A 22,150-nucleotide genomic window follows, 5' to 3' on the forward strand; every position below is an offset into this window, starting at 1 on the left:
TGCATTAGAACTGTGAATAAAAAAAAATGACATTTTAGAGGAATTCATAGGTTTTTATGAGATTCCGAACACTGAGGCCAAAACTTAACAAAGGGAGAGAGTGAGTCATTCATTAATTTATTTCAGTGATCAGAGCCCCCCCAATAATTTTGACAAGTCGGCGCCCCTGACCTCAGATATGATGTAACAACTGATAAATTCGTGGACGTAATTTCAAAATGCTCATTTTTACAAAACAAATATCCACACTAAAGTTCATACCACAGATACCTTACTAATCTCTACTACCACTATATTCGTTCTACATACTTGTACTTCACTCTATAAATGAAACGCTGAAGGAAATAAATAATAATATCAAAAACAAAGTCAATCCAATAATGCCAGTTGTGACCTGTGGTCGCATGTATTCAGGATAAAATTTCGTTTTCAAGGACACGTAGCGTCGAAACGAGACGCCAAGTAGAAAAACACTATGAAGATAACATGTTTACCATAACGACCTCTATACGCTGTGAACTTTGTGCAGTGGTAACGTTAGTGCGTGTTTTGTGTATTTTGCGAGTATCGAGGCGAAACCGAGAACGAGTCGAGACGAGACTCTCCCCCAGCAGGGCCGGATTTATAATTGCAAGCCTAGTCCTAATATCATTGCAAGCCCTCTGTATACAATTTCAGTGATAACGTAGGGGACGTTAATGTCAGATGGTGAATTACCAGATTTGGTAATTAATTTGGGGCTATTCTAAAAGTACTTTTCCTCCAAAGGAAACCTTTTTGTAGATGGAGGCTCGGGGATGAATACCCCCCCCCTCTAAATTCCCCTCTTGAATCCTGATGTCCAGTCTCGTCTCAAAACCATCCTTATCCTGGAAGTTACATTCAGAATTCTTTATTCGGAATTTCCATCTGGAAGGGTGTAAAGGATTGCCCAATGACAATCAGCTTGGCAGGCCCAAGTAAATAGTTGTAAAGAAAGTTTACACCTTGTCACCATACTGCGATATGTGCGATGAGGCGGGGAGGAGGGAGGGGGGTGGATCGGAACATATTTCCTTAGCACTTCATTAACTTTAGCTGGTTGCAAGTCACTTTTGCTACTAGGTGTACCATATTTAATTCGTTATAAAGAATTTCGTGGGGGTAGATCAGTAAAGAGTTTAGTGAAGCTAAAATAAAGTGACTTTCAGTAATGGTATCATTAATTGCGACACACTGTCGCGATTAAATATTTTATAAGGATTATGACATGATCTTTGGTGACGCGCCATTGGCCTTTGGGGGATGGCCACCCCTGATTCGATCTTTGTGATAAGTTTTGGGGAGGTGTTTGGGGGGCGTCACTGCAAATACTAACAGAGTTTATTTTCACTACACCATTCACTACACACAACCCATGAACCCAAACGTAACTTACTCACCTGTCTCCTAGTCTACTAGCAACCATCTGCCTCAGTGGGAAATATATACACTCCAATCCCAACCACGAACCAGGGACCGGAAGAACGCGAACACACCTTTCACCGCCGACGCCAGTCACTGGCTTCCAAATAAACAACAATGCCTTGCGTCACCGATTCCAACAATCACCTTTTTTCAGCCGCCGACAGCAATCCGTGCAACTCGACACCTCACGTACATCCGAGTTACGTGCAGCAAGTGGTAAATCCCGTGGCGAAGTGATTCAAGGAGACTACCGAAAGAGCGCCCGGGAGAAAAGAGTTCCTATTGGGTCTGCCGCAGGTGTGGTCTGTGGCAATGGAAAGTGTGGGTACTTGAACTTCGTCCAAAAGCTTCCGTCGGTCTGCCTTGCGTAAGGAGAATCTCTCTCCTCCAGAGCCGAGAAGGAACTTGGACTCTCTATCTAGGACACCCGACACCCTCTCCCCTACCCTCTCTCCCAAGAAAGCAGCGGAGGGGAAACACTTTCTCGTTCATTACCATCGCACAGGCATCGCCGTGGAGGTATGTTGCTGCATAATATTCGCAAAGGAGGATCTGAAGCAGCTTTTCTTATCGCTAACACGAGATGTACTTGCTCATCTTTCTGCTGTCACCATGACCAGCACCATTTCAACATGCGTAGACCTGTCTCTACATCTTTAGTATCATTATTAATCGCGACAATGAGAAGTAATTACAATAACAGTGTCTGCTTTATTTTTCTTCTTTCTCTTTTACTTTGTTTATATTTCTTTCTCTTTTTCTGTTGCTTTATTTTTTTCTCTCTTTAATTCTTTCACAATTTCCCGATCAATTTCTCTATTTGTTTCTTCTTGATCCATCTGTTTCTCTACCTCTTTCTCTCTATTTATTTCACTGTTACTTTCTCTTTCTTCTATCTCTCTCTCTCTCTCTCTGTGTGTGTGTGTTTCGCACTATCTTACTTTATTTTCTCTCTCTCTCTTTCTTTCTTTTCTCTCTCTCTTTCTTTCTTCTCTCTCTCTCTCTCTCTCTGTGTGTGCGTGTTTGTGTGTGTTTCGCACTCACTCTCTCTATTTCTCTCTGTGTGTGTTTTGCACTCTCTTTCTTTCTTCTCTCTCTCTCTCTCTCTCTGTGTTTCGCATTCTCTCTCTTTATTTTCTCTCTCTTCTTCTTTCTTTTCTTTCTCTGTGTGTGTTCTCACGTTATCTATTGTTATCACTCTCTATATTTCTGCTCTCTCTCTCTTTCTCTCTCCCCCTCTGTGTGTGTGTGTGTGTATTTCTCACGCTCTCTCTTTATCTCTGTACTTCTTTCACTGTTCCCCATCTCTTTCTTTATCTCTTTCCCTTATTTGTTTCACTGTCTATTTGTACTGCATATATTCTTGTCTCTTTCTATATATATTATCTATATGTCCTTCCCCCTTTACTTCTTTCACTGATCGTAAATCTCGTTCTTCTTTTCTCGTTTTTTCTTTATATTATTTTTCTTCCGTTTATCGACTTTCTCTTTCCTTCTATTTATTTCTTACTGCCATTCTCTATCTCGTTTTATCACCTTCCCTCTGTGTTGTTATTCTCTTTCTATTTCTGTCTCTCTCTCTCTGCTCTAGATAATCATTTTCAAAGTTCCTCGTGCAGCTATTTGAGTGGCTTCGACACCAGAGATTGAGATAGAATCCCAGCTAAGGCATGGATATTTGTGATTGTGAGTCCCGTTGAAAAGTAAAACTGTGAAAGGTAATAATTGAAAACAATATAAATTAAAAATAACATGTGGAAAGGGTTGTAGAGAAATGTGGGCACACATTCACGTTGCCCAGGCTGGGATTCGAACGCAAAACCTTCGACTGCAAGATCGTGAGTCTTCTAACAGTTTGAATTTAAGTGGACATCTTAAGTAAGAGACTTGCACAGTTATGAAATGCGTTCACAAATCCTTTGTTTCACGCTGAGTATCGAACCTGTACTTCCCACAGGTAAGTGTTCAAAACCATGCTGAATATTAGTCGGGTTTTAGAAAGAGTGCATTGTGAATATGATCAGTTTCACCTGCCTCCGTGGCGGAGTGGTTAACACACCGCGCTACGACCTGAAGTGGAAGAAAAGGGAAGTGACATAAGCTAAACTAATCATGTGCGAGCAATTCGAGGGAAAGAGCTCCGAATGATCCTTACTGTAGAAAGTGCTGAGAAACTATATGCAGATGTTCCACATGTTCGTAACTTTCTTGTTCCAAATGTTCAGTGCCCATTTACGGCCAGCGACACCCATAGGGCACTTTGACTCTCACATGGCATGGGTGGTGCGCCCTCGGAAGAAGATTGTTACGTTTGTGTACTGAATATAGTTATTTCAACGTGAAGCGTGCAACTCTCAGTCTTCAGCACCTACTCGTCACGTACCGCCTTCTGTGATTATACAAGTACGGAAATCAATTGTTGTGTTCAGCCAGTTTCTACACAACAATTTCCTAATTGTTGATTTGTATTCTTTACAAAAAATGGTTTTGAACAACACTCTCCTCCTAATGGTATATTCTGCCGCTAACGCAGTTCAGGTGACTGAAACAGGAAAAAAAATATAAATTAGCCCTCTTCACTCCTTATCTCATTAATTGTTCCTCTGTTCCTCTCTCAATCTCTCCGTGTCTCTATTTCTTTCAATTTTCTTCAGTCTTCATTATTATATTTTTCTCCTTCATGTTCTCTATTTCTTACCCCCTATTTCTTCCATTATTAATACTTTCTTAATCCCCCTGTATCTTTATCTTTTCCCTTCTTAATTACTATGTTTCTCTACTTCTTTCTGTATATTTGTTTCACTTATATCTCTCTTTCTCCCATGTTTATTTACCTTTTCCTTTCTTTAGTCCTCTGTTCCTCTCTCCATTTATTGCTTCCACTCTTTTTCCATGTTATTCTTTCTTGATCTGAGTGCCTTTCTATCTATTTCTTCCACTTTTCTCTCTAGCTTCCCTTCTCCCCTGTATTCCTCTGTTTCTCTATCCTTTTCTCTCTGCTTTTTCATCTCTTTCTTTCTCACCTTTCCTTCTCTCTGTTATCCTTCTGTGTATTATTTCTCTGGCTTTCTGGGTGGCTGGAAGGGCTACACTGCTCGGATCCTCACCCAGCCTTAAGGCACGCACCACACGCACCTAAAGAGGCAAATTGTGAGTTTAACCGAATTCGCTCATGGTCAGGCATAGTGGAACCACAAGCAAAAGACAATGCGCAGAACCACGTGTCGTGTGCATCGTACTCGCCCATGGAGGAAAGGATTTTAGAGTGGAGAAGGCTTCACCGTGGGCTGAGCTGAACGAATGGAGGGGAAGATGTGCGAGGACTTCTAGCAGAAGGTTCATTTGTTTGTGATCATTCTACATACCGAACCAGTTTCACAGAATGATTGCAGACAGCCAATGGCGTCGTAATAGACAATGCTGTGGCGTCATTTGCTGAAATACTAAGTGTTTCAGGAAAACGATTAATTAATTAATTGATGCAAATACAGAATGTCCCAAACGTTTTTGGATTCAATCGGTGCTTCCATTTCATAAACAATCGGTTGATGATGGTAAGATCAATTTGGTAAAAAGTGAGCCTGTTTCTACATGATGGTGCGACAGATTACAACTCTTTTGAGCATAAATTTTGATTCCAGACATTTCAGACACATTGTATAATGGTGCATCCAGTTTTAAGGAGTTTTAACTTTGCTCTTCTTGGCCAAAATCACAATTTATTATTAACCAATCACTTTTTTCGTTTTAGGAAAACTGTGTCAAAAGAGGGGGTTAGAATCTGCATCAACTCCCCAGATCCATTGTATCAATAATAAACAATAAATATTCTAGCTGCCAGTTCATGTGTATTGCAGATTATTCATAGTGTTGATTCAGGAGAAATAGGCTTGCACAGGGAGGGTATTACGTAATTTGACCCTGTGTAGACAACAACACTGCAGACAACTTATATTGATAATTTCTTTGTTAGTCGAAGCCTCGTTGCACCACTAAGAACGAAAAACATATTTGCTCGTTTAATACGTCACAACTCTTTGCCTTCTGTATGTCATCGCACCACTCCCAAGATACCTTACACCTACGTAGTTAGGCACCAAATTCTTAATATTGTAAATTTCACTAATACAAATAACAATAACAGTAATTCTGATATGTTAATAGTAATTATAATAATTATATCAATGAAAATCTACCAATATTTTAATAATTTAATTACCAAGTTGGAAGGGATTTAACGACATTACATTGGGTATTTGCTCATCATTAATGCCGACATGTCTGAGTTAACAACCGAAGTGCGTTGCTGTGGGAACGACAGAAGCAGTCCGCGGACAGTGTAATAGTTGGTGGAGGAACGTGGGCAAGTTGTACAATGCCTCAACAGAGCGATTTACCAGAATCGTAGGCGCGGAGAGCCATATGAAATATGGTAGCTGGATAGACACAGCAAGAGATAGTTGTAGCCCCTGGAGTGACTTAAAGTGTCATTTTCCGCACTCCAAATGTGCTTCGAAGGCAATGTCAAGCTCGTCTGCGAGCAAGAATAGCAAGTGATGTCCGGTACCTCTTGTTAACAACCCATTGGAACAGACGACAGAATGCAACGGAACTGCTACGTGCCCGTCTAACAGCAACAAGTGTCATCTCAAACTGTCCTCACTCGGCTTCGTGAAGGTAACCTCTATAGATATAGGCTCATGGTGTGTGTTCCATTAACCGCACAACACTGTACAGCCCGTAGAGACTTGACTGAAGAACATCCTAGACTTGCTGAATTGGATTTAAGTCCAGTGATAACGCTGGCCACTCCATACCTTCGATTCCCTCGTCCACTAGCATGGGGGACACCGAATGGAGTCGAGTGCTGTTCTCCCATGAGTCGCGGTTCAGTCTCAAGCCTGACAATAGACGTGCCCTAATCTGGAGGGATTGTGGAACACCCAATAACTCTGCTTTTGTGCAAGTAACATTCAAAAAAGGATGTTGTGTACTAATAGTGTGTGTTTGGAATCAGAATTTTGGGACTTACGGACCTGCACGTTATCATGCCGTGCGTAGGTGCAATTAGTGCTTCCTTTTCAGCGACGATAATGCTCGTCCTCACAGAGTTCTGTTGGTGCATATCATGCTAGAGGACGAGGGCATCTAAGATTTGAAGTGGCCAGCTTGCTCACTGGACTTAAAACCAATTGAGCAAGTCTAGGATGCGCTTTGCAGCTAGGCTGGAAACGGAACCTTCATCAACTGTTTCAGAAGCGAAAATTGCACTAAGTGCAGAATGGCGATGTCCCCAAGCTCTCATCCATCACTTCCTCGAGTCCCTTAGTTAATGTTAAGGCCGGAAATTGAAAATTACCTCGATTACAAACAAAGCGCTGTAGCATCACGTTGTAAAGACGAATGTAAACGAGCATTGTAGGATGGTAATTTGAATCAGCAATGAGCAAGGTAAGCAGCACTCCGAACATAATTTCTGAGGAGGAATCCAAGTGACTTTAAAATCTTACAAAAGAAAACAAGGTCCGTTTAAAACCCAAGACAACACTTCGCCACCCGTTGCTACAAAATATACTTCGCAACAGATATTTAGTGAACAAAGCAGACAACATAACCTTAATGGTAACATAGGTTAGGAGCTATTCCTCCATCTACTGCAACAACGAAGTTAATCTAAGCAAAACCACCACGTGAATTCTGGGAAATATTTAGCATGCATTACTTCTGGCATTATTTTGAACATGAAAATATTGGTCGTCCTCATAAAGTCCAAGTACTTCAATGTAGAAGGTATGTTGTGTGGTATGCATTATGTGCCTACGCGTAAAATTCTTGCACAACTGCCTTTGGAACAACTAATATATTTCTCAAAAGAAACGTTCATTTCTCTTTATTGACTTCGTCCTTACAGTAGAGAGGGAGAGAATAGTTTGAAGTTCGTTATTACTGTATTTGAAGACTGGTTTACATTCATTCCACTCTAAGATTTCTCTGTTTGTGTATATTATGAAAATGCTCAGACAGGCTAATGGAGACTGGACCTACAGTTCAAAGTGTGTACCATACCACTATGAAGTATGCCTCCACTGTAGATCGAACCCGGATCTCTTTGATTACAAGCTGACAGCGTTACCGGGACCGCGTGCTATTAACGTTGTTGCCTTGAAATCAAGGGGTCCCTTCTTCGATACTCGATGGAGGCACACTTTAAACTGTAGATCCAGTCCTAATAAGCTTAGCTGTGCATAAGGTGCATACAACACCACTTATAAAAGCGACTGTCACTTGCCATGCATATTAATATATTGGCACCCAAATTAATTGATTGAAATTTAAATGGTGGGTGCTTCAGCACTAATGCTATTTTCATTCGTCAGTTTGTATGGAATCAAGCTTTGTGAAGCGGTGGGGGGATGCTTGTATGATTCAACATAGAGATAATGGAGGGATGGCTATGTAAATAATCCTAGCTGGAGAGATTGATTGATTGAGCCGCCTCCCATGGCGGAGTGCTTAGCACATAGCGTTACGATGCAAGGGATCCGGGTTCGAATTCCGGCCGGGACAGGAATGTTTGTGATTGTCCATTCATCAATTGCATCATATCATCACTCATCCCTATCTTCGCAATTGCCAAAAGTGGCACAAAAGCGAAGTAAAATCATTGATTGATTGATTTTCTTTATTTTACTTCGCTTTTCTGGCGCTTTTGGTTAATCGCGAATGAGTGATGATGTGATGAAATTGATAAATGGACACTCATAAAGAACACCAATGTCCAGCTCGCTGTGCTAACCGAGGGGGCCGTGAAAAATGGCTTGTGAAAATTTTTGTAGCTGGGGAATAGCATCCCTTCCCCCCCTCCACTTCGAGCACTGCTGAGGACTAAAATCTTCTTATTCATGTCGAGAACTTAGGCTGTAAAAGGCATTCAGCACACGTAAGGACAAAACACAGGATAACTCACAATCCTACAGAGGATTATACTGGCCGTATACAAGCCTCATTTGCTTGTAAGATTGCAGTTATTGGAGTGTACTTCCTAGTGGTGAGGTTGACGTGTTGAGGTCTTCAGAAAGAGTCACGTCTTACACCCCGCACTTAAACTGAAGTGAAACCTATAGTTCTTAAGGTAATTCCATTACAGTGTAACACGCTACCTTAAATGTCAAGCGGTAAGACCTGCACATCAGTATTCATGGAGCACGGCGAACCTATACCCTGTACCAGCTAACTGTAGACCAGGCGAACGAGAGCAAGTGTCTGCGCAAGTAGTGACGCGAGACGCCTCCACCAATGAACAGTGAGAGAACGGTATTGCGTAATGGGCGACTGGAGTTACCCGATTTCCATGCTTTGCTCTGTAAGCGTTGCAAACTTTTGAAAGCGACAAGCATGGCAAACGGTCCGTATTTTTGTCTCCAGGTCCGTACTATTGGTTTAAGAATTTCTTAGGGAAATATTAGGGATAGAACAGCAAGTGCAAATTTTGATAAGTCGTGCATTTAGCGTACGGACTAAGGCCTAGACCGCGCGTCCGTACATGTACAGTCAGGACCGTACGGTTGGCAACGCTGCGCTTTCACCACTTGATTTCCCTCCTTCTCCTCTTCTGCTATGCGCGACCCTGCTCCACAGTTAGCTGGGACAGAGTTTATGTGCCAAACCTGATGGTAAAATTCACTGACACTGTCACCTCTTCTGCCTTTACCATGGAGCGTGCTTCGATGGAAACGTTACATAAGATTGATGGGAACGTCTTGTTCCATGTGTCCTTACAACTGGACCGTCGCTAATCTCCAAGGAACATGGAAAACCTATTAGCTGAGAAGGGAGTGAACAAAGGCGCTGATTCCTACCGGTTGAGAGTCAAAAGCTCCTTCATAAGGCCTTTATCTGCCGAGTGCAAGGTAACTGCCTACCGAGACATTTTCGTAATTGTAGCGAGAAATGTTCGCTTATGATGTCAAGGACGAATGATAATTGTGGAGGTATTACTTGATGGGGAAACCGTACATACTCGCACGTAATGCACACTTTTTTTGGGCCAAATTTCGCCTTCAAAGTTAAAATGCGTATTTTGTCTCAGAGTGTAATACGTAACGTAACCTAATCCCATTGTTGTATAAAATTGCGTTATATTGTAATGAAATTTAAAGTTCGTAACACAAACTCATTGTTGCAAGAAATAGAGTTCTATTGCAGTGGTTCCCAAAGGGAGACGCGAAATATTACAATATTTTCACTGAAATGGCACTTACTTGTCAGTCTCACACGGTTTTAGTACTATTTACGCATAAAAGTTTCTGAATTAGAAATATGTGTTTATTTTTTAACTTCAGGCAAGCAAACTAAGCCCCGCGACAGGTTAACTTTGCAGCAACTTTTCGCATACATAGACCCAAACGTGCGCGCAGAATATAGTTCCGCTGCAATACGGCCGATTTTTTCATTGTCTGTGATATCAACAGCTCGGAGGTTGAGAGAAGACTGGCACAGGAGATTCTGAGCGCCTTTCTCGCGCGGATTAATAAATAAAACCTGCTGCAAACTTAGCCTGTCGTGGGGCTTAACCACACTAACTGAGCGTTGCAAGGGTTAGATAGGCCTACTTTCTGACTTGGGCGCATCAATTTTTTTTAAACTCTAAAGGTGCCATGAAACGAAAACTTTTTAGACCAATGTTCTATAATAATGAAATAAAAAAATCGTAACAATGTTATATGAATAGCGTTATATTGTGAGGTAAAAAAAGGTAAAGTGCTCCCCTGTGCTTATCACCACGCCATGAAGGCGTATAGGGGGTGTGCGGGTAAGGCCCCACACTTTCTTGATCCGGTCATGAGTGGGGTTGATGTGATCAGCATCACGCCCCTGACCGCCTTTACCCCCAGGGTTTCCCCGAGGTACCCATGTCATTCGACATTGGAATTTTCCCAGGAATGGGAAATTTTGAAGCCAAATTATCGCAGGCAAGGGGAAAGTGTGTCACATGGCAAGGACAAGAACATCATTGAACGCTTCCAACGTTAGAAAAGTTTCCGCATTTGAACCGGTCGGGGATCGAACCCAGGACCTTGAGCATGGTAGTCAGACACGTTACCGACTGAGCCACCGCTATATTGTAAGACAATTAAAAATTGTCATAAAACCTATTGTTGTGTAAAATAGTGTTATATTGTAAAGAATGGAAAAATTGTGTGTTGAAAATTCTTGAAATACCGTTATATTATAATAAAATCAAAAATTCGTAATATACTGTAAACCATTTCGAGTTCGATATCCAATGGATCCGAACATAAACTCACTGTTATATAAAGTGACGTTACATTTTAATATAATTAACAAAGTATAACTTAAAATTCAATGTTGTTATTCTCTAATAAAAATAAATTCAAAGCAAGGACCCATTCTTGTATAAAGTCGACTTTTTTTCTATAGTTTAAGGCTCGCCCGCGCACTAAATTCTACATATATTTGCATATTTTGAAAATTTAAATTCATATTTGAATCGACTAAATATCGTAGGTCTTTGGATTTTGCATTAAATGAGATAGAAATCTTCTATTATTAAATATCTCACTCTCTTTCATACATACATTCGCACTCTCTATCAAATGTATAGTCACAAGGAAAACTAAGCCATGTAATCAAAGAGTGTCTGGTTAGATTTCAAGTAGAGCCACAATACAGTGAAAGTTTTAACAGTAAGTGCAGGGTGCCCCACTCACTACGGAACCCGCAATTTCTTTAAAGAAAATTGGCACTAATGAAATATTGGAACGAAATTTGAAACGGGGGATTATCTACGTTTCTGAGAAACATGATGACATCATAACATGTCCTGAAAATGTCCACCATTTGCGTCCAGACAACATCGAACCCGAATCATATTTCGGAACATCCTTGCCAGTACGTCTGCTGTCACTGCCTGAATTAATTCCTTGAATTCTTTCAAGGCATCTATGGTTCGTGGCTTGCGAAAACTCTCCCTTTCAGATATCCCCATATATTCAGGTCGGTCATATCGGGCGAGCGCAGTGGCCAAGTCAAATCGAAATGACCTGGTCGCCCAAAAATGACTGAATTTCGGCCATGCTGGCGTCGTACAAGTGATTCACAAAGGTGTTGGAGATTTCCATACATGCATCTAGTAAGATGGTTGTACAGGTGTCGCTTTAACTTACTAATTGGGCTCTGGTTTATTACGTTTTTTGTAGGAGAGCTAAAATTGGTGCCGACGAGGTCGGAAATTACTCGTGTTTGCGCGCGATTATAAAAAAAAAATAGCCTTGATTTAAGGCTAACATGGTCCTGGCGACAGGACCAACAGTAAGTATAATCCTCTAGTGGAAGTTTTTTTTATCGAATCACATAGCCAGAGTGGGAGGGGTTGAAGTTTTCCGCCAGGAAACCTACAAATAACTAATTTAAATAATGTTTAGTGGTAATAAATTTTACTTCCATAGCAGGATAAACATCTTTTATAATAGGTTGTAATCAGAGGCGTATATTCGGGGCTATCCAGGCTATCTGCAAAGCCCAGACTCAGCGAATAAAATACAGAAAAAAAATATATATAAGAAAATGTGCATAAAATTGTTCATTTCAATAAGAAGATGAACCTGATTTCTTATGAGTTGGAAACATTGCCCGCTTTCATTGAATTCGCGAGGCGGTTGGCCAGCGCCGGCGGGCAACTCCACGGGGGTGACGGGCAAGCGTGACAGCGCTACCACAAAAATCACCCGATCAATGTTGCAAACCAATTTTTCACAGCATAATTTCCCAAGGAGCGGGGAATTGTGAAACCAAACTGTTACAGGAGAGAGAACAGGTTTACATATGGCGGGAGAAAAACCCTCTGAACTTCCTCAACATTCTGAGTCAATGTTGCAAACCAATTTTTCCCAACATGTAATTTTATCAGGAATGGGAAATTTTGAAGCCAAATTATCGCAGCCTAGGGGAATGTGTGTCATATGGCATTGAAAAGAACATCATTGAACGCTTGCAGAGGAGTTGAAAAAGAGTCCGTTGACCTTCAAACAACTAGAGATGCAGTGGGGAGTAGAAAATTGTTGGTTGACCGGGAATGGCTTATGAGTGCATCTAAAAATTACCGAAATGACAAGGACCAGTTCTAGTCTAGATCGCGTCGAGTGGTCTTGTTGGTTGGAATTTATTTAGAGGCAGCGTGTGAATACAGGAGTGAGTGGATTGTATTTTTGTAAATGATATGTGCTGTGTTGTGTAGTGAACTGAAACGAGGGACATAATTAACAAGCTGTCTATTCGGCTTTGGAATGACGATAAGCTCCAAATCGTTGTGGATTTTTCTTGTATGTCCACTTTATGAACATATAAGCTAATGCGGATCGGACCTACAGTTAAAGTGATATCTAAACGACAATGCATCGAACCCGGGACCTCTTAGTTTCAAGGCACCGACGTTACCACTGCGCCAACAAAGAGTACCCAAACTCAAAATCATGAAAATACGTAGATTGAAATTTTATTTTTATTCTCGTATATAGGCCTACATAATATATCACAATGATACGTTCTAGTCAGGCACAATTATTTAGAACGCGTCGATTTATTATACTATTAATATTAACTTAATAATACTCAGCGGTGAACGATGAGACTTGGTGAAGTACACAGACTCCTCTCAGGTACAGGGATAGTGTTAGGCAAAGACAATATTTACAGCACAGAGAAATAAAACCACATTACTGCCGTATGTATAAACTGAAAAGTTTTATTCTTTATTTATTGCAATTATAATGCAACTATACTTGAGACGAAGGCGAGGATTTCGCTTTGTCGATGAATTGACTCAATTAAAACGCATAAAACTCAATGCGTGGCTATCGGCAAGCCTATGATCACATAGACCTAGCTTGCGCCCCGAACTACCACACCAAGAGATATGCAATGACAACTGAGCCAATATTTGCTCTTTAGCCTTTTATTTCCAAATTAATCTTTAGGCTAACTTTATTATTTGACGTAGAATGGTTGCAGTATTGTGCATATCATCAATGCATGGCTATCGGCGTACCTATGATCACATAGGCCTAGCTTGCGCCCCGAACTACCATACCAAGATGTATGCACAACACCGAGGAGTTCTTTTTAAGTTTAAAAGCTTCGTCGATCCGTGGCGAAAAGTGTGATGATTCTTACGCGATATCCTCGCTTGTATACTATTTTCGAGAACACAGATTAAAGTACAGATGAATAATTCACTATCTACAAAAGAATACTATCAACAAAACTGACATCTATACATCTTTAGAAATACAAATTCGTATAGTGCACTCTTGCAAACATGAAGATACATTAAACTACTCATAACAGAGCATAAAATACAATAAACATTAAACAAAAGATATATATTACAAACAGGGACAATATTACATATAATAACAAAGAAATTACGCCTTCTTTTACAAAAATAAATACTTTAGTAACATATCTTCTACTGGTGACGTCACATAAAAATGTGGATCATATCAACAACATGGGCCTCTTATCACAAATTAGTTACAAAAAAACACCCCCACCAGCAAATTTTTGTCCATTCGAATACTATGATATGGTGTGATAGCCTAGGTTCTTAACCCAGTATACGCCACTGGTTGTAATATACTGACAAACTCATCTTTAGGGCTTCTCCCCCCACAACAGACCGGTGGTGAGGGGCAGGCACAGAGGGCACAATTCAAAGTTTTTTTCAAAAATATATAACGATGTCAGAATATGGGACCGAGAAAATTACACTTGGAATTTTATATTTCCCAAAGTAGCATTAATAATAGTATGTTTTTAAAGATGTTCTTCAGCCACTAAGATAAAACTGAAATGTTGCTAAATATGCTAAACTTTTTAAAATCAGAAATGAAAAACTACAAATCTTTAAATATAACCTACATAATTTTTATGAGTTTTTCTACTTTTCCTCATTTCAAAATTTAAAGGATATAAATACAGTAAAACTTCTCAATAACGGACAGGCCTGGCGGAAAAATAAATGTCCGTTATTAAGAAGTGTCCGCTATTTAGAAAAAAGTGTAGGATGTTACACCTTATAGTAGAGGTAAAGGTGGTATTATGAGCCCCCATTTTGTTTTGTATTTTTTAAAATTTGATTTTTAACTTTTTTGTTCAGATTCTTATGATAACTTTAACTACAACATTTCATACAACTATTGTTAAAATATAAACCAATTTGAGATACTTTAAGGATATGAAAAATAATAAAATGCAAAACAAGTCATTTTGTGGAAAAAAAGTTTTGTGCTGGTAATATGAGCCCCTAGGAAAAAATAATAGAATAACTGGTTTAGAAAAGTATATGACAAATCAAATCATACAAACAACATTTTATTCATTACAGAACCTTAAAAAAATATTATGATGTGAAATATCATAAAAGAGTTCTTAACAAAATCATTGAAAAAATCATTACAAAACCAATGGAAAGGGTCATTAAGAAACCATTTAAAAAGTTTTATTTTGTTTTTTTGTAATGTCTATTTACAAAAGTCGCAAATGTAAATATCCTTCTCGCATCCAGCGCATTCGTTGTGTGTCAACATTTCACAGATGAGACATTGCACCCACAGTTTTCCTCGGTTATCATCCGAAAATAGACTCTCGCAGAACAGACAAACTGCTTCTTCATCACCGGGATATTCCATTCCGATTGGTGTTTCTAAGACAGATTCCCCAGAATCGATATCTGATTCACAGTATTCCTTATCTAAAACTTGATGAAGCTTCGGTTTCACTGCATGCTTTATTTTAGGTTCTGTTTCTTCAGTAGGCTGTTGATCATCTCTTTTCTTTTTATCCTTCAGTTGTCTCTTCCCTTCAGCTGAGTCTGACTTCTTTCTTTTTTCTCCAGTAGCCAACAGAGCATCTTTGTACGGAGACGATGTAATCAAAGCTGCCTTGGAGGGTTTAGGACCTTCGTTAGTCACTTTCCTCTTTGGTTCGGGAACAGGACAGATATCTTTTGGAGACACAGTGTGTCCGGGAATCTTCTTCTCCTTATCTTTACACAGACCTGAAGGCCCTGCCCATGCCAAATCTTCAGCAGCTGGTTGGAATCTTGTTACTTGCACATTCTCCAAAACTACTGAACTTGCAGTTCCAGCGCAGTTTGATTCTACACTTTTCGTCGCAGATGCAATTTGATTATCTTCTTGTGGAGTTTCGGTACCTGTGTTTTGTCCTCTTACTGCATTGTTGGAGGATTTAGGTATTTTCCCTTTGCCTTTTCGCAGGGTTTCCAAATCCAGTACCTCTTGAGAGGAAGGTGCAAAGTCCACAGCAGAAAAAACATTCCGGTTACACGGATATAATCCTGTAACCTGAAACCCATTCACAGCAATGGATCCGGTGTGGCAAGTCAAATAAGCCTTTCCCAATAGTTCTGCAATATCATAGGGTCCAACAGGTCTCTCACTGTGAAGCATCCACTTGCGTATGTTTTCACTGTAGTGATGTTTTAAAGCGCCAAGAAATGTTTTGTCAAGAGGCTGCAGTTTATGCGATGTGTGTGGGGGTAAACTTACAATGGATATGCCATTTTCTCGAGCAAGATTCACAATGTCAATGTTTTTGGTGTGGGAGTTGTGGCCATCTAGAATAAGGAGCACAAGGTCATTTTTTGAGGGTTTAGTTTTGTCAATAAAGTGCGTTAGCCAGTCTGTGAAAATATTTGCTTGTATCCAACCGGACGGATGACATCTACCAATTGCCCCCGGTGGAGCGTCTTACATGAGAAGCTCAGACATATTTTTCCTGGGAAAAATGAAGATAGGAGGTACAAAAGTTCCCCTGCACTCATGCAACAGACTACTGTCACGAGAGAGCCCCGTTCAGCAGAACTTAGAGCTCCCACTTGGCTTTTTCCTCTCAACCCAATGATTCGAGGGATTCTGCTTTGAACGACTGATAGTCCTGTCTCGTCGACATTAAATACTCTATCTGCCGGGTAGTTGTGTTTGGCGTACTCGGCTTCCAGGATATCAAAGAAATTGTCGACTGCCTCTTTGTTAAAGCCATTTGCTCTTGAGAACGATGTCGCAGCAGGTTTCGAAAGAGATAAAACATTGTTATGAAGTGGTCGAACCAAGCTCTACCAACTAACCCCTCTTCTGTGAATGGATTATTAATTCCATTTCTTTCACACAGTTGGTAAGCTACTCTGCGAACATCTTGTCTGGTAAGACCATAGAATTTACTTTCCATGATAAGTAAATACTCGACTAATTCACTTTCCAGCTCCTCGCCCATTATAGGTTTTCTCCCTAATTTTGTTAAAGCGGCTTCTTCCGGTGGTTTGTCAACTCGAACAAGTCTTTGAAGAGTAGGTCTTGGAACAAGAAACATTTTTAATGCCTTTTTCAATCCCATATCTTTGTTTCTTACAGCCTTGATCGCCTTAACCATATCTTCAGTATTCCAGTTTGTCTTGTTTTTTGGACCTAGCACTTTTCGTGGCATCTGAAAAGACAAAGTTGAAAACACTCCTGTAGTGTATATAATATGAGCCCCTTAAAGTTTGGGGGCTCATATACAAAGCACGATGGGGGCTCATTTTACAACCCTTGCCATATTGGAATTGGAACATGCATAACGAATCTTTGTTACTTGCAAAATTGCATAGTATCTACACAAAAACAATCTTTTAAACATGGTTTATCCAATGCAATAATGCACTAGGATGAGTTTAAATGAATAAGTACTGCAATTAAAAGCAAAACACTTACCTTTCAAAGTTTTTCAGATCGAGAAAACAAAAAGAACACGTTCATTCATAAACTATCAGCTGCAACTGAACGAGAACTCTCTGGCGGCAAAAGGCGTTACTAAATTAGCAGTTCAAATCATCGCCACCAGGCTGAGGCCACTCCATGAACAGATATTGGGGGGGCTCATAATATATGAATGGCTCATAATACCACCTTTACCTCTACGTACTTTACGAACATAATGTTCTTTCTCCTACATTCAAGGAACAAAATACTGCACTACATACGGTGAATTTGAATTTACTAAAGTATCCCTACATACATTACAAATTTGAAAAGGAAAATATGCAGCAGAAGTGAGACACACTTCTCAAGATAACCACAAACTACTGTCTGCGGTTTTAAAAAGAAATACGTTAGATGTAACATGAAACAATGCGTGCTAGTTCGAAATACTGGCCATTGTTGTGTCGAATTCCAGGAATTTAAAAGGTTTTATTTCAGGCTGTCCGTTATTAAGAAGTTTTATTGGCGTTGGGGAGGTAGTTTTCAGTGTCTGCGTTCGTTATTAAGAATGTCCGTTATTGAGAAGTAATATTGCCATTAAACCCCATGTATTTCTGCCGGGGAATTTAAAAATGTCCGTAATTTAGAGGTGTCCGTTAGGAGAAGTTTTACTGTATGACAAACTTTGGCATAAGAAATAAATAAAATGTCGTGCTTGGTTGTGCGAAAGGGGGACGGGACAAACCACAATCCTGCCTAGGGAGACAACACATCTAGCTCCAGGTCTGCCCCCCCCCCCTTTCGCTTTTAGATGGCGAGCCCTCCTCCCTCTGAAGCAAATTCTGGCTACCGGCCTGTCTCTACCTGTTGATATTGATACCTGTTCATCCATCTCATCACCATTCATAGGAGCGATTAGCCAAGAGGGGCAGATAATCAAGGGAAAATAATAGAGAATATATCAATAATAGATGGCGTAGTAGAAGTCAATTTGTATTTTCGACAAAGCGTGGACATTCCTAGTTAGAAATATGCTTATTTCTATGATTTTATTGTGCTCCAATAGTATGAAAATAGTATGGATTTATTTTTAGTTTTGACCACTGAGATATCTAAATACCCGAAATGTGTCATGACCACTAAAATATTTGGATGTTTAAAATAAAAAGAATATGTTGGATAAGTAATAGTTATAATAATCTGCACATTTCAACGCCGTTCGAAAGTGAAAGTAAGAAAGGTGTAAAGGAAGATACCTTGTGGTTACGGATAAACAGTGCAACAAACCAAGGAATGATCAAGTGAAAGTTTCGGTAAACAACCAGCGCAATATCTGTGTGTACGTGATTCTTTAGGATGACTAAATAACTTTTCTCACTTCCCCACAAGTACAGTGATTATCATTTGAATAACACCCTTCATTTCCTTATTGGCGATTCTGGTCCCATCTCTTCTTCTTCTTCCTCACGCACAGGTGGATCATGGTTTTTCCCCATAATACAACGGAAATTTCTGAACGACTCAGCAAAGTCGCCCAAGTGGAATTTCCCAGCTATTGAAGTTGGCCACATGTCCGGTCTCCCACAAATTGGGTGGCGCTGGACGGGAATTTCGTGGCTAACTTAATGTCAGTGGAAAATTTCTAGGATTTGGTTCCTGCTACGGTGACGGAAGATTAATTTTACAAAGCGTCGGTTAAGGAAAGGCCAACTGTCTCCAATTACAGCAATTTTCTGGTGCTTCGGAGTAGAAATTAGCTTTGATTTATGTAGAAGTAAAGCAAACCGAATCACGTGATTCAACAACCCTTTCACGGTCAAGGTCTGCCAGCTGAGTTTTCTTTGAGAGGTGCGTAGTCATGACATCGAGTCTCATCGGCGCTGTTTTCTGGCTTTCGAGAACGGAATCCGCTTTACATACATGCACACGTGTGTATGTATAAGGTAAAATGTAATGTTACTACTGCACATTGCAAAGAAAGAAGCCGCGAAGGCACATGGGGCATACCATTTACTTTAGAGACACGCATGTCTAATCTCAGCCACTTTCTTTGATGAATTGATTGACTTGATTTATTTTCCTTAGCTTTTCTGCCACTTGCTAATCGCGATCATGAAGATGAACGGTGATTAAATGAAATGGATGAAGGGACACTAACAAAGAACACTCATTCCCAGGCCTGGATTCGAACTCGGGACTCCTGGCGTTGTAGCGCGCTGTGCTATAACTGCGCCACCAAAGCCAGCTTAGCCATTTTGTGAAGGTGACATGATCAGAATTATGTTCCGACCGCCTTAGCACCACCAGTAGGTATTTATTTATTAGAGGCTGAGTAAACCCCAGAGTCGCTTCATACAGAGACATTAGTGAATTAAATCCCCCATGAAATCAGCCCCCCCCCCCATAGAAATTAATTGGACCTCTTTCTTACGCGTGGTGGTCAGAGACCTGCTGACTGGAAGCATATAATAATAATAAAATAATATTAATTATATTGCTTCTGCCTCGAGGAACACTCTTACGACAGATCCTTCCCTGGGAGATTAATACAATGCAAACATGGGAAATGAGAATATACAATGAACAATATGATAAAAAAAATAATTACATGTAAGCTCAATAGATGTGAATTGAATATAAAAATATAAATTTAAAAAATAAAAGAAATTGTGGAGTGGTGTGCTCTGTGGCGTAGGGGCTTTGAAGTGAGGAAATGCGACAAATGTATCTATAGCGAAGGATGGAGCGTGTGAAATGGACACACAAAGATATAACACTGTTTTGGAAGGAGTTGGTGAAAGAAGAGCAATACTCTAAGTGGTCATGAACGGGAAAAGTAATTGGCTGGACACTGCCTAAGAAGGAACTGCCTCCTAAAAGGTGCCCTGAAAGGATAGAAGATATCAGGTGATAGATGAAGCTGACATGAAGCAAAACGCACAATATCAAAAAGTCTAGAGAGACTGCAGTGAAAAGTCTACCCATTAGGGTAGACAACAATGAATAACATATCCAGGCAAGAATTAACCACATATTTTTCTTCTAAGTATAACATATTTGAATAGATGTATACATTTTTTTTAAAAATAGAGCGTCGAACAAAATTAAATCTAAAATACTAATATACTATAATGTTAATCTACATTAACATTTTGTAAAAATAAATAATAAAAACAAATAAAATAAAAAAAAGAACCATCCTAGTGTATACTGAAATTAATACCTCTCCCAAAATTTCTCTATATACGATCTTCATAAGGAGACTATAAAGTGTACCAAACATTTAATTGCTTAAACTGCTATCGAACCTGGAACCTTTGGCTCCAAAGGCAGGAGTGCTTACGCCAGGGTCGCTGATCAGCATTCGGCTTCCTTGTAGATCCGCAGGTGACGTAAAACAAGTAAGCTTTCACCGAGCATGAAATGAATGTAGCCCCATTTGCAACAATGTAAATCCATTGTTGCCGTCCATCCCAGATGCCTAGGCATGCGCCAAGGTCACCCAGAGTCAATCGCGTGGTTTTCCATGAATTTAAATTTCTGACCTCTTTCCCCCCACTGAGTTTGGATTTCCCAAGAAAGTGAAAGTCCATAGTGACAGCAATAAAAAAAAATGAGGATGGTTTTATTGAGCGAGCTGCTTTAAGGAGGATGTAATGGCAAAGATAACAAAGGACCAACTTGGAATTTTATAACACCGCCTGATGGGAGAAAGGACATGACGTTAATTCCAGTGCGGGAAGACACGAAATTGTATGTTGGAGGAATTCTGGTGCAACGTAATAAATTGTGACCAAATTGCGAGTTGCTAAGCTCGATGATTATGATAATCAGTTACGAAACTGAACAAACATTAGGTCATCCACTAGTAGTGGTAATGTTCCGACAATGTTAGAGAATGGCTGACCTATTGTCTATCATCTGTAAGAACGAAGATAATGTCAGCAAATGCACTTGGTTTTTGAGAAACTCTATTGGCTGTTCAACGGCAGCTGTGCAGGAATCTTCCGCATTGAAACTTACTGACACGCACGTCCACTGGTCCTCTCGGCTGGGTCACCCCAAATCGGACTTCTCAGTTAGGCTAACAGGGTAGCAGATGACCAGGCCCTGACTGGTCACTGGTGTCGGATTTATGCCTTTCGTTAGTTGGGAATGAAATGTTATGGAAATTTATTCCAATAAAGTAGTATTCGTTGTCATTTTTGCACAATTACAATAAAACCTAATCACTGGCAATCCAGAATCGAGTTGACTGATTAATCAAGATTAATCAACGGTTTTTTTGGTATTGCAAAGAACCTTGCTGGAAAACAGGTTTATGAGGAAGTAGCCCAAGGCATAAGCCGATTCGCCCGAATGTAAGGATGGGTAGTCCTCCTTACAGAGTTAACCTGTGATACCAGCCTAATGGAAACCGCATAAAGGCCGGAGAGTACAGAATTTGGTCCCTTTTTAGGCAGAATCTTAATTGACAAAATACCAAGGTAACTTGGTCGATATTTACAGGTATCCATGGATTTGCATAATTACTTCATGTAATTTAGGCTTCTTCAATATCTACATAAAATAATTAAAGTTGGAAATTATATACCTTTCTAAAACAAATGCCAAAAGAGATTTCAAGATAATTAATTTTGATATCTAAAACGATTCCAGATTAATTCCAGAATGTTCGTATTTTGTGAATGGCACAGATTAATGCATGCGCAGATGCTGCAGTGCTGTTTTACAAATGTAAACAGGACCAGAATCGACTGGGGCGACACATAGTTCGTGTGATTAAGCCACATAATTCAATGTAGCTGCTATATTATGAGGTGTACATCTACGACCAACTTATTCATGCGCAGAGAAACGCCAGGACTTACACACATTCTTTTGTCAGAAGCCACGTGGTTTAGTACACATTGACTTTGTTCTTAGAG

The 22,150-nt window shown here is 40.0% G+C and overlaps 1 protein-coding gene across 3 annotated transcripts in view; it reads right to left on the minus strand.

Moving 5' to 3' along the window:
- LOC145997240 (uncharacterized) overlaps nt 1-22,150 on the minus strand; it is a 200,230-nt gene that overhangs the window by 95,268 nt on the left and 82,812 nt on the right. The window contains exon 1 of one of the 3 annotated variants that reach the window (XM_083134068.1): nt 1,591-1,806. The exons of 1 other annotated variant lie outside the window; for it this stretch is intronic. Coding sequence is in view for 1 of the 2 variants with exons in the window: in XM_083134065.1 (XP_082990191.1) it covers nt 1,422-1,447 (26 nt within the window). In the remaining variant the exon portion in view is untranslated. Of the gene's footprint in view, nt 1-1,421; nt 1,807-22,150 lie in introns of those variants that run through there. One more of the 3 variants, XM_083134065.1, reaches the window with a different exon arrangement.

This window comes from Lepisma saccharinum, chromosome 13 (genome assembly GCF_977018435.1).
Source record: "Lepisma saccharinum chromosome 13, izLepSacc3.1, whole genome shotgun sequence".
NCBI lineage: Eukaryota > Metazoa > Arthropoda > Insecta > Zygentoma > Lepismatidae > Lepisma > Lepisma saccharinum.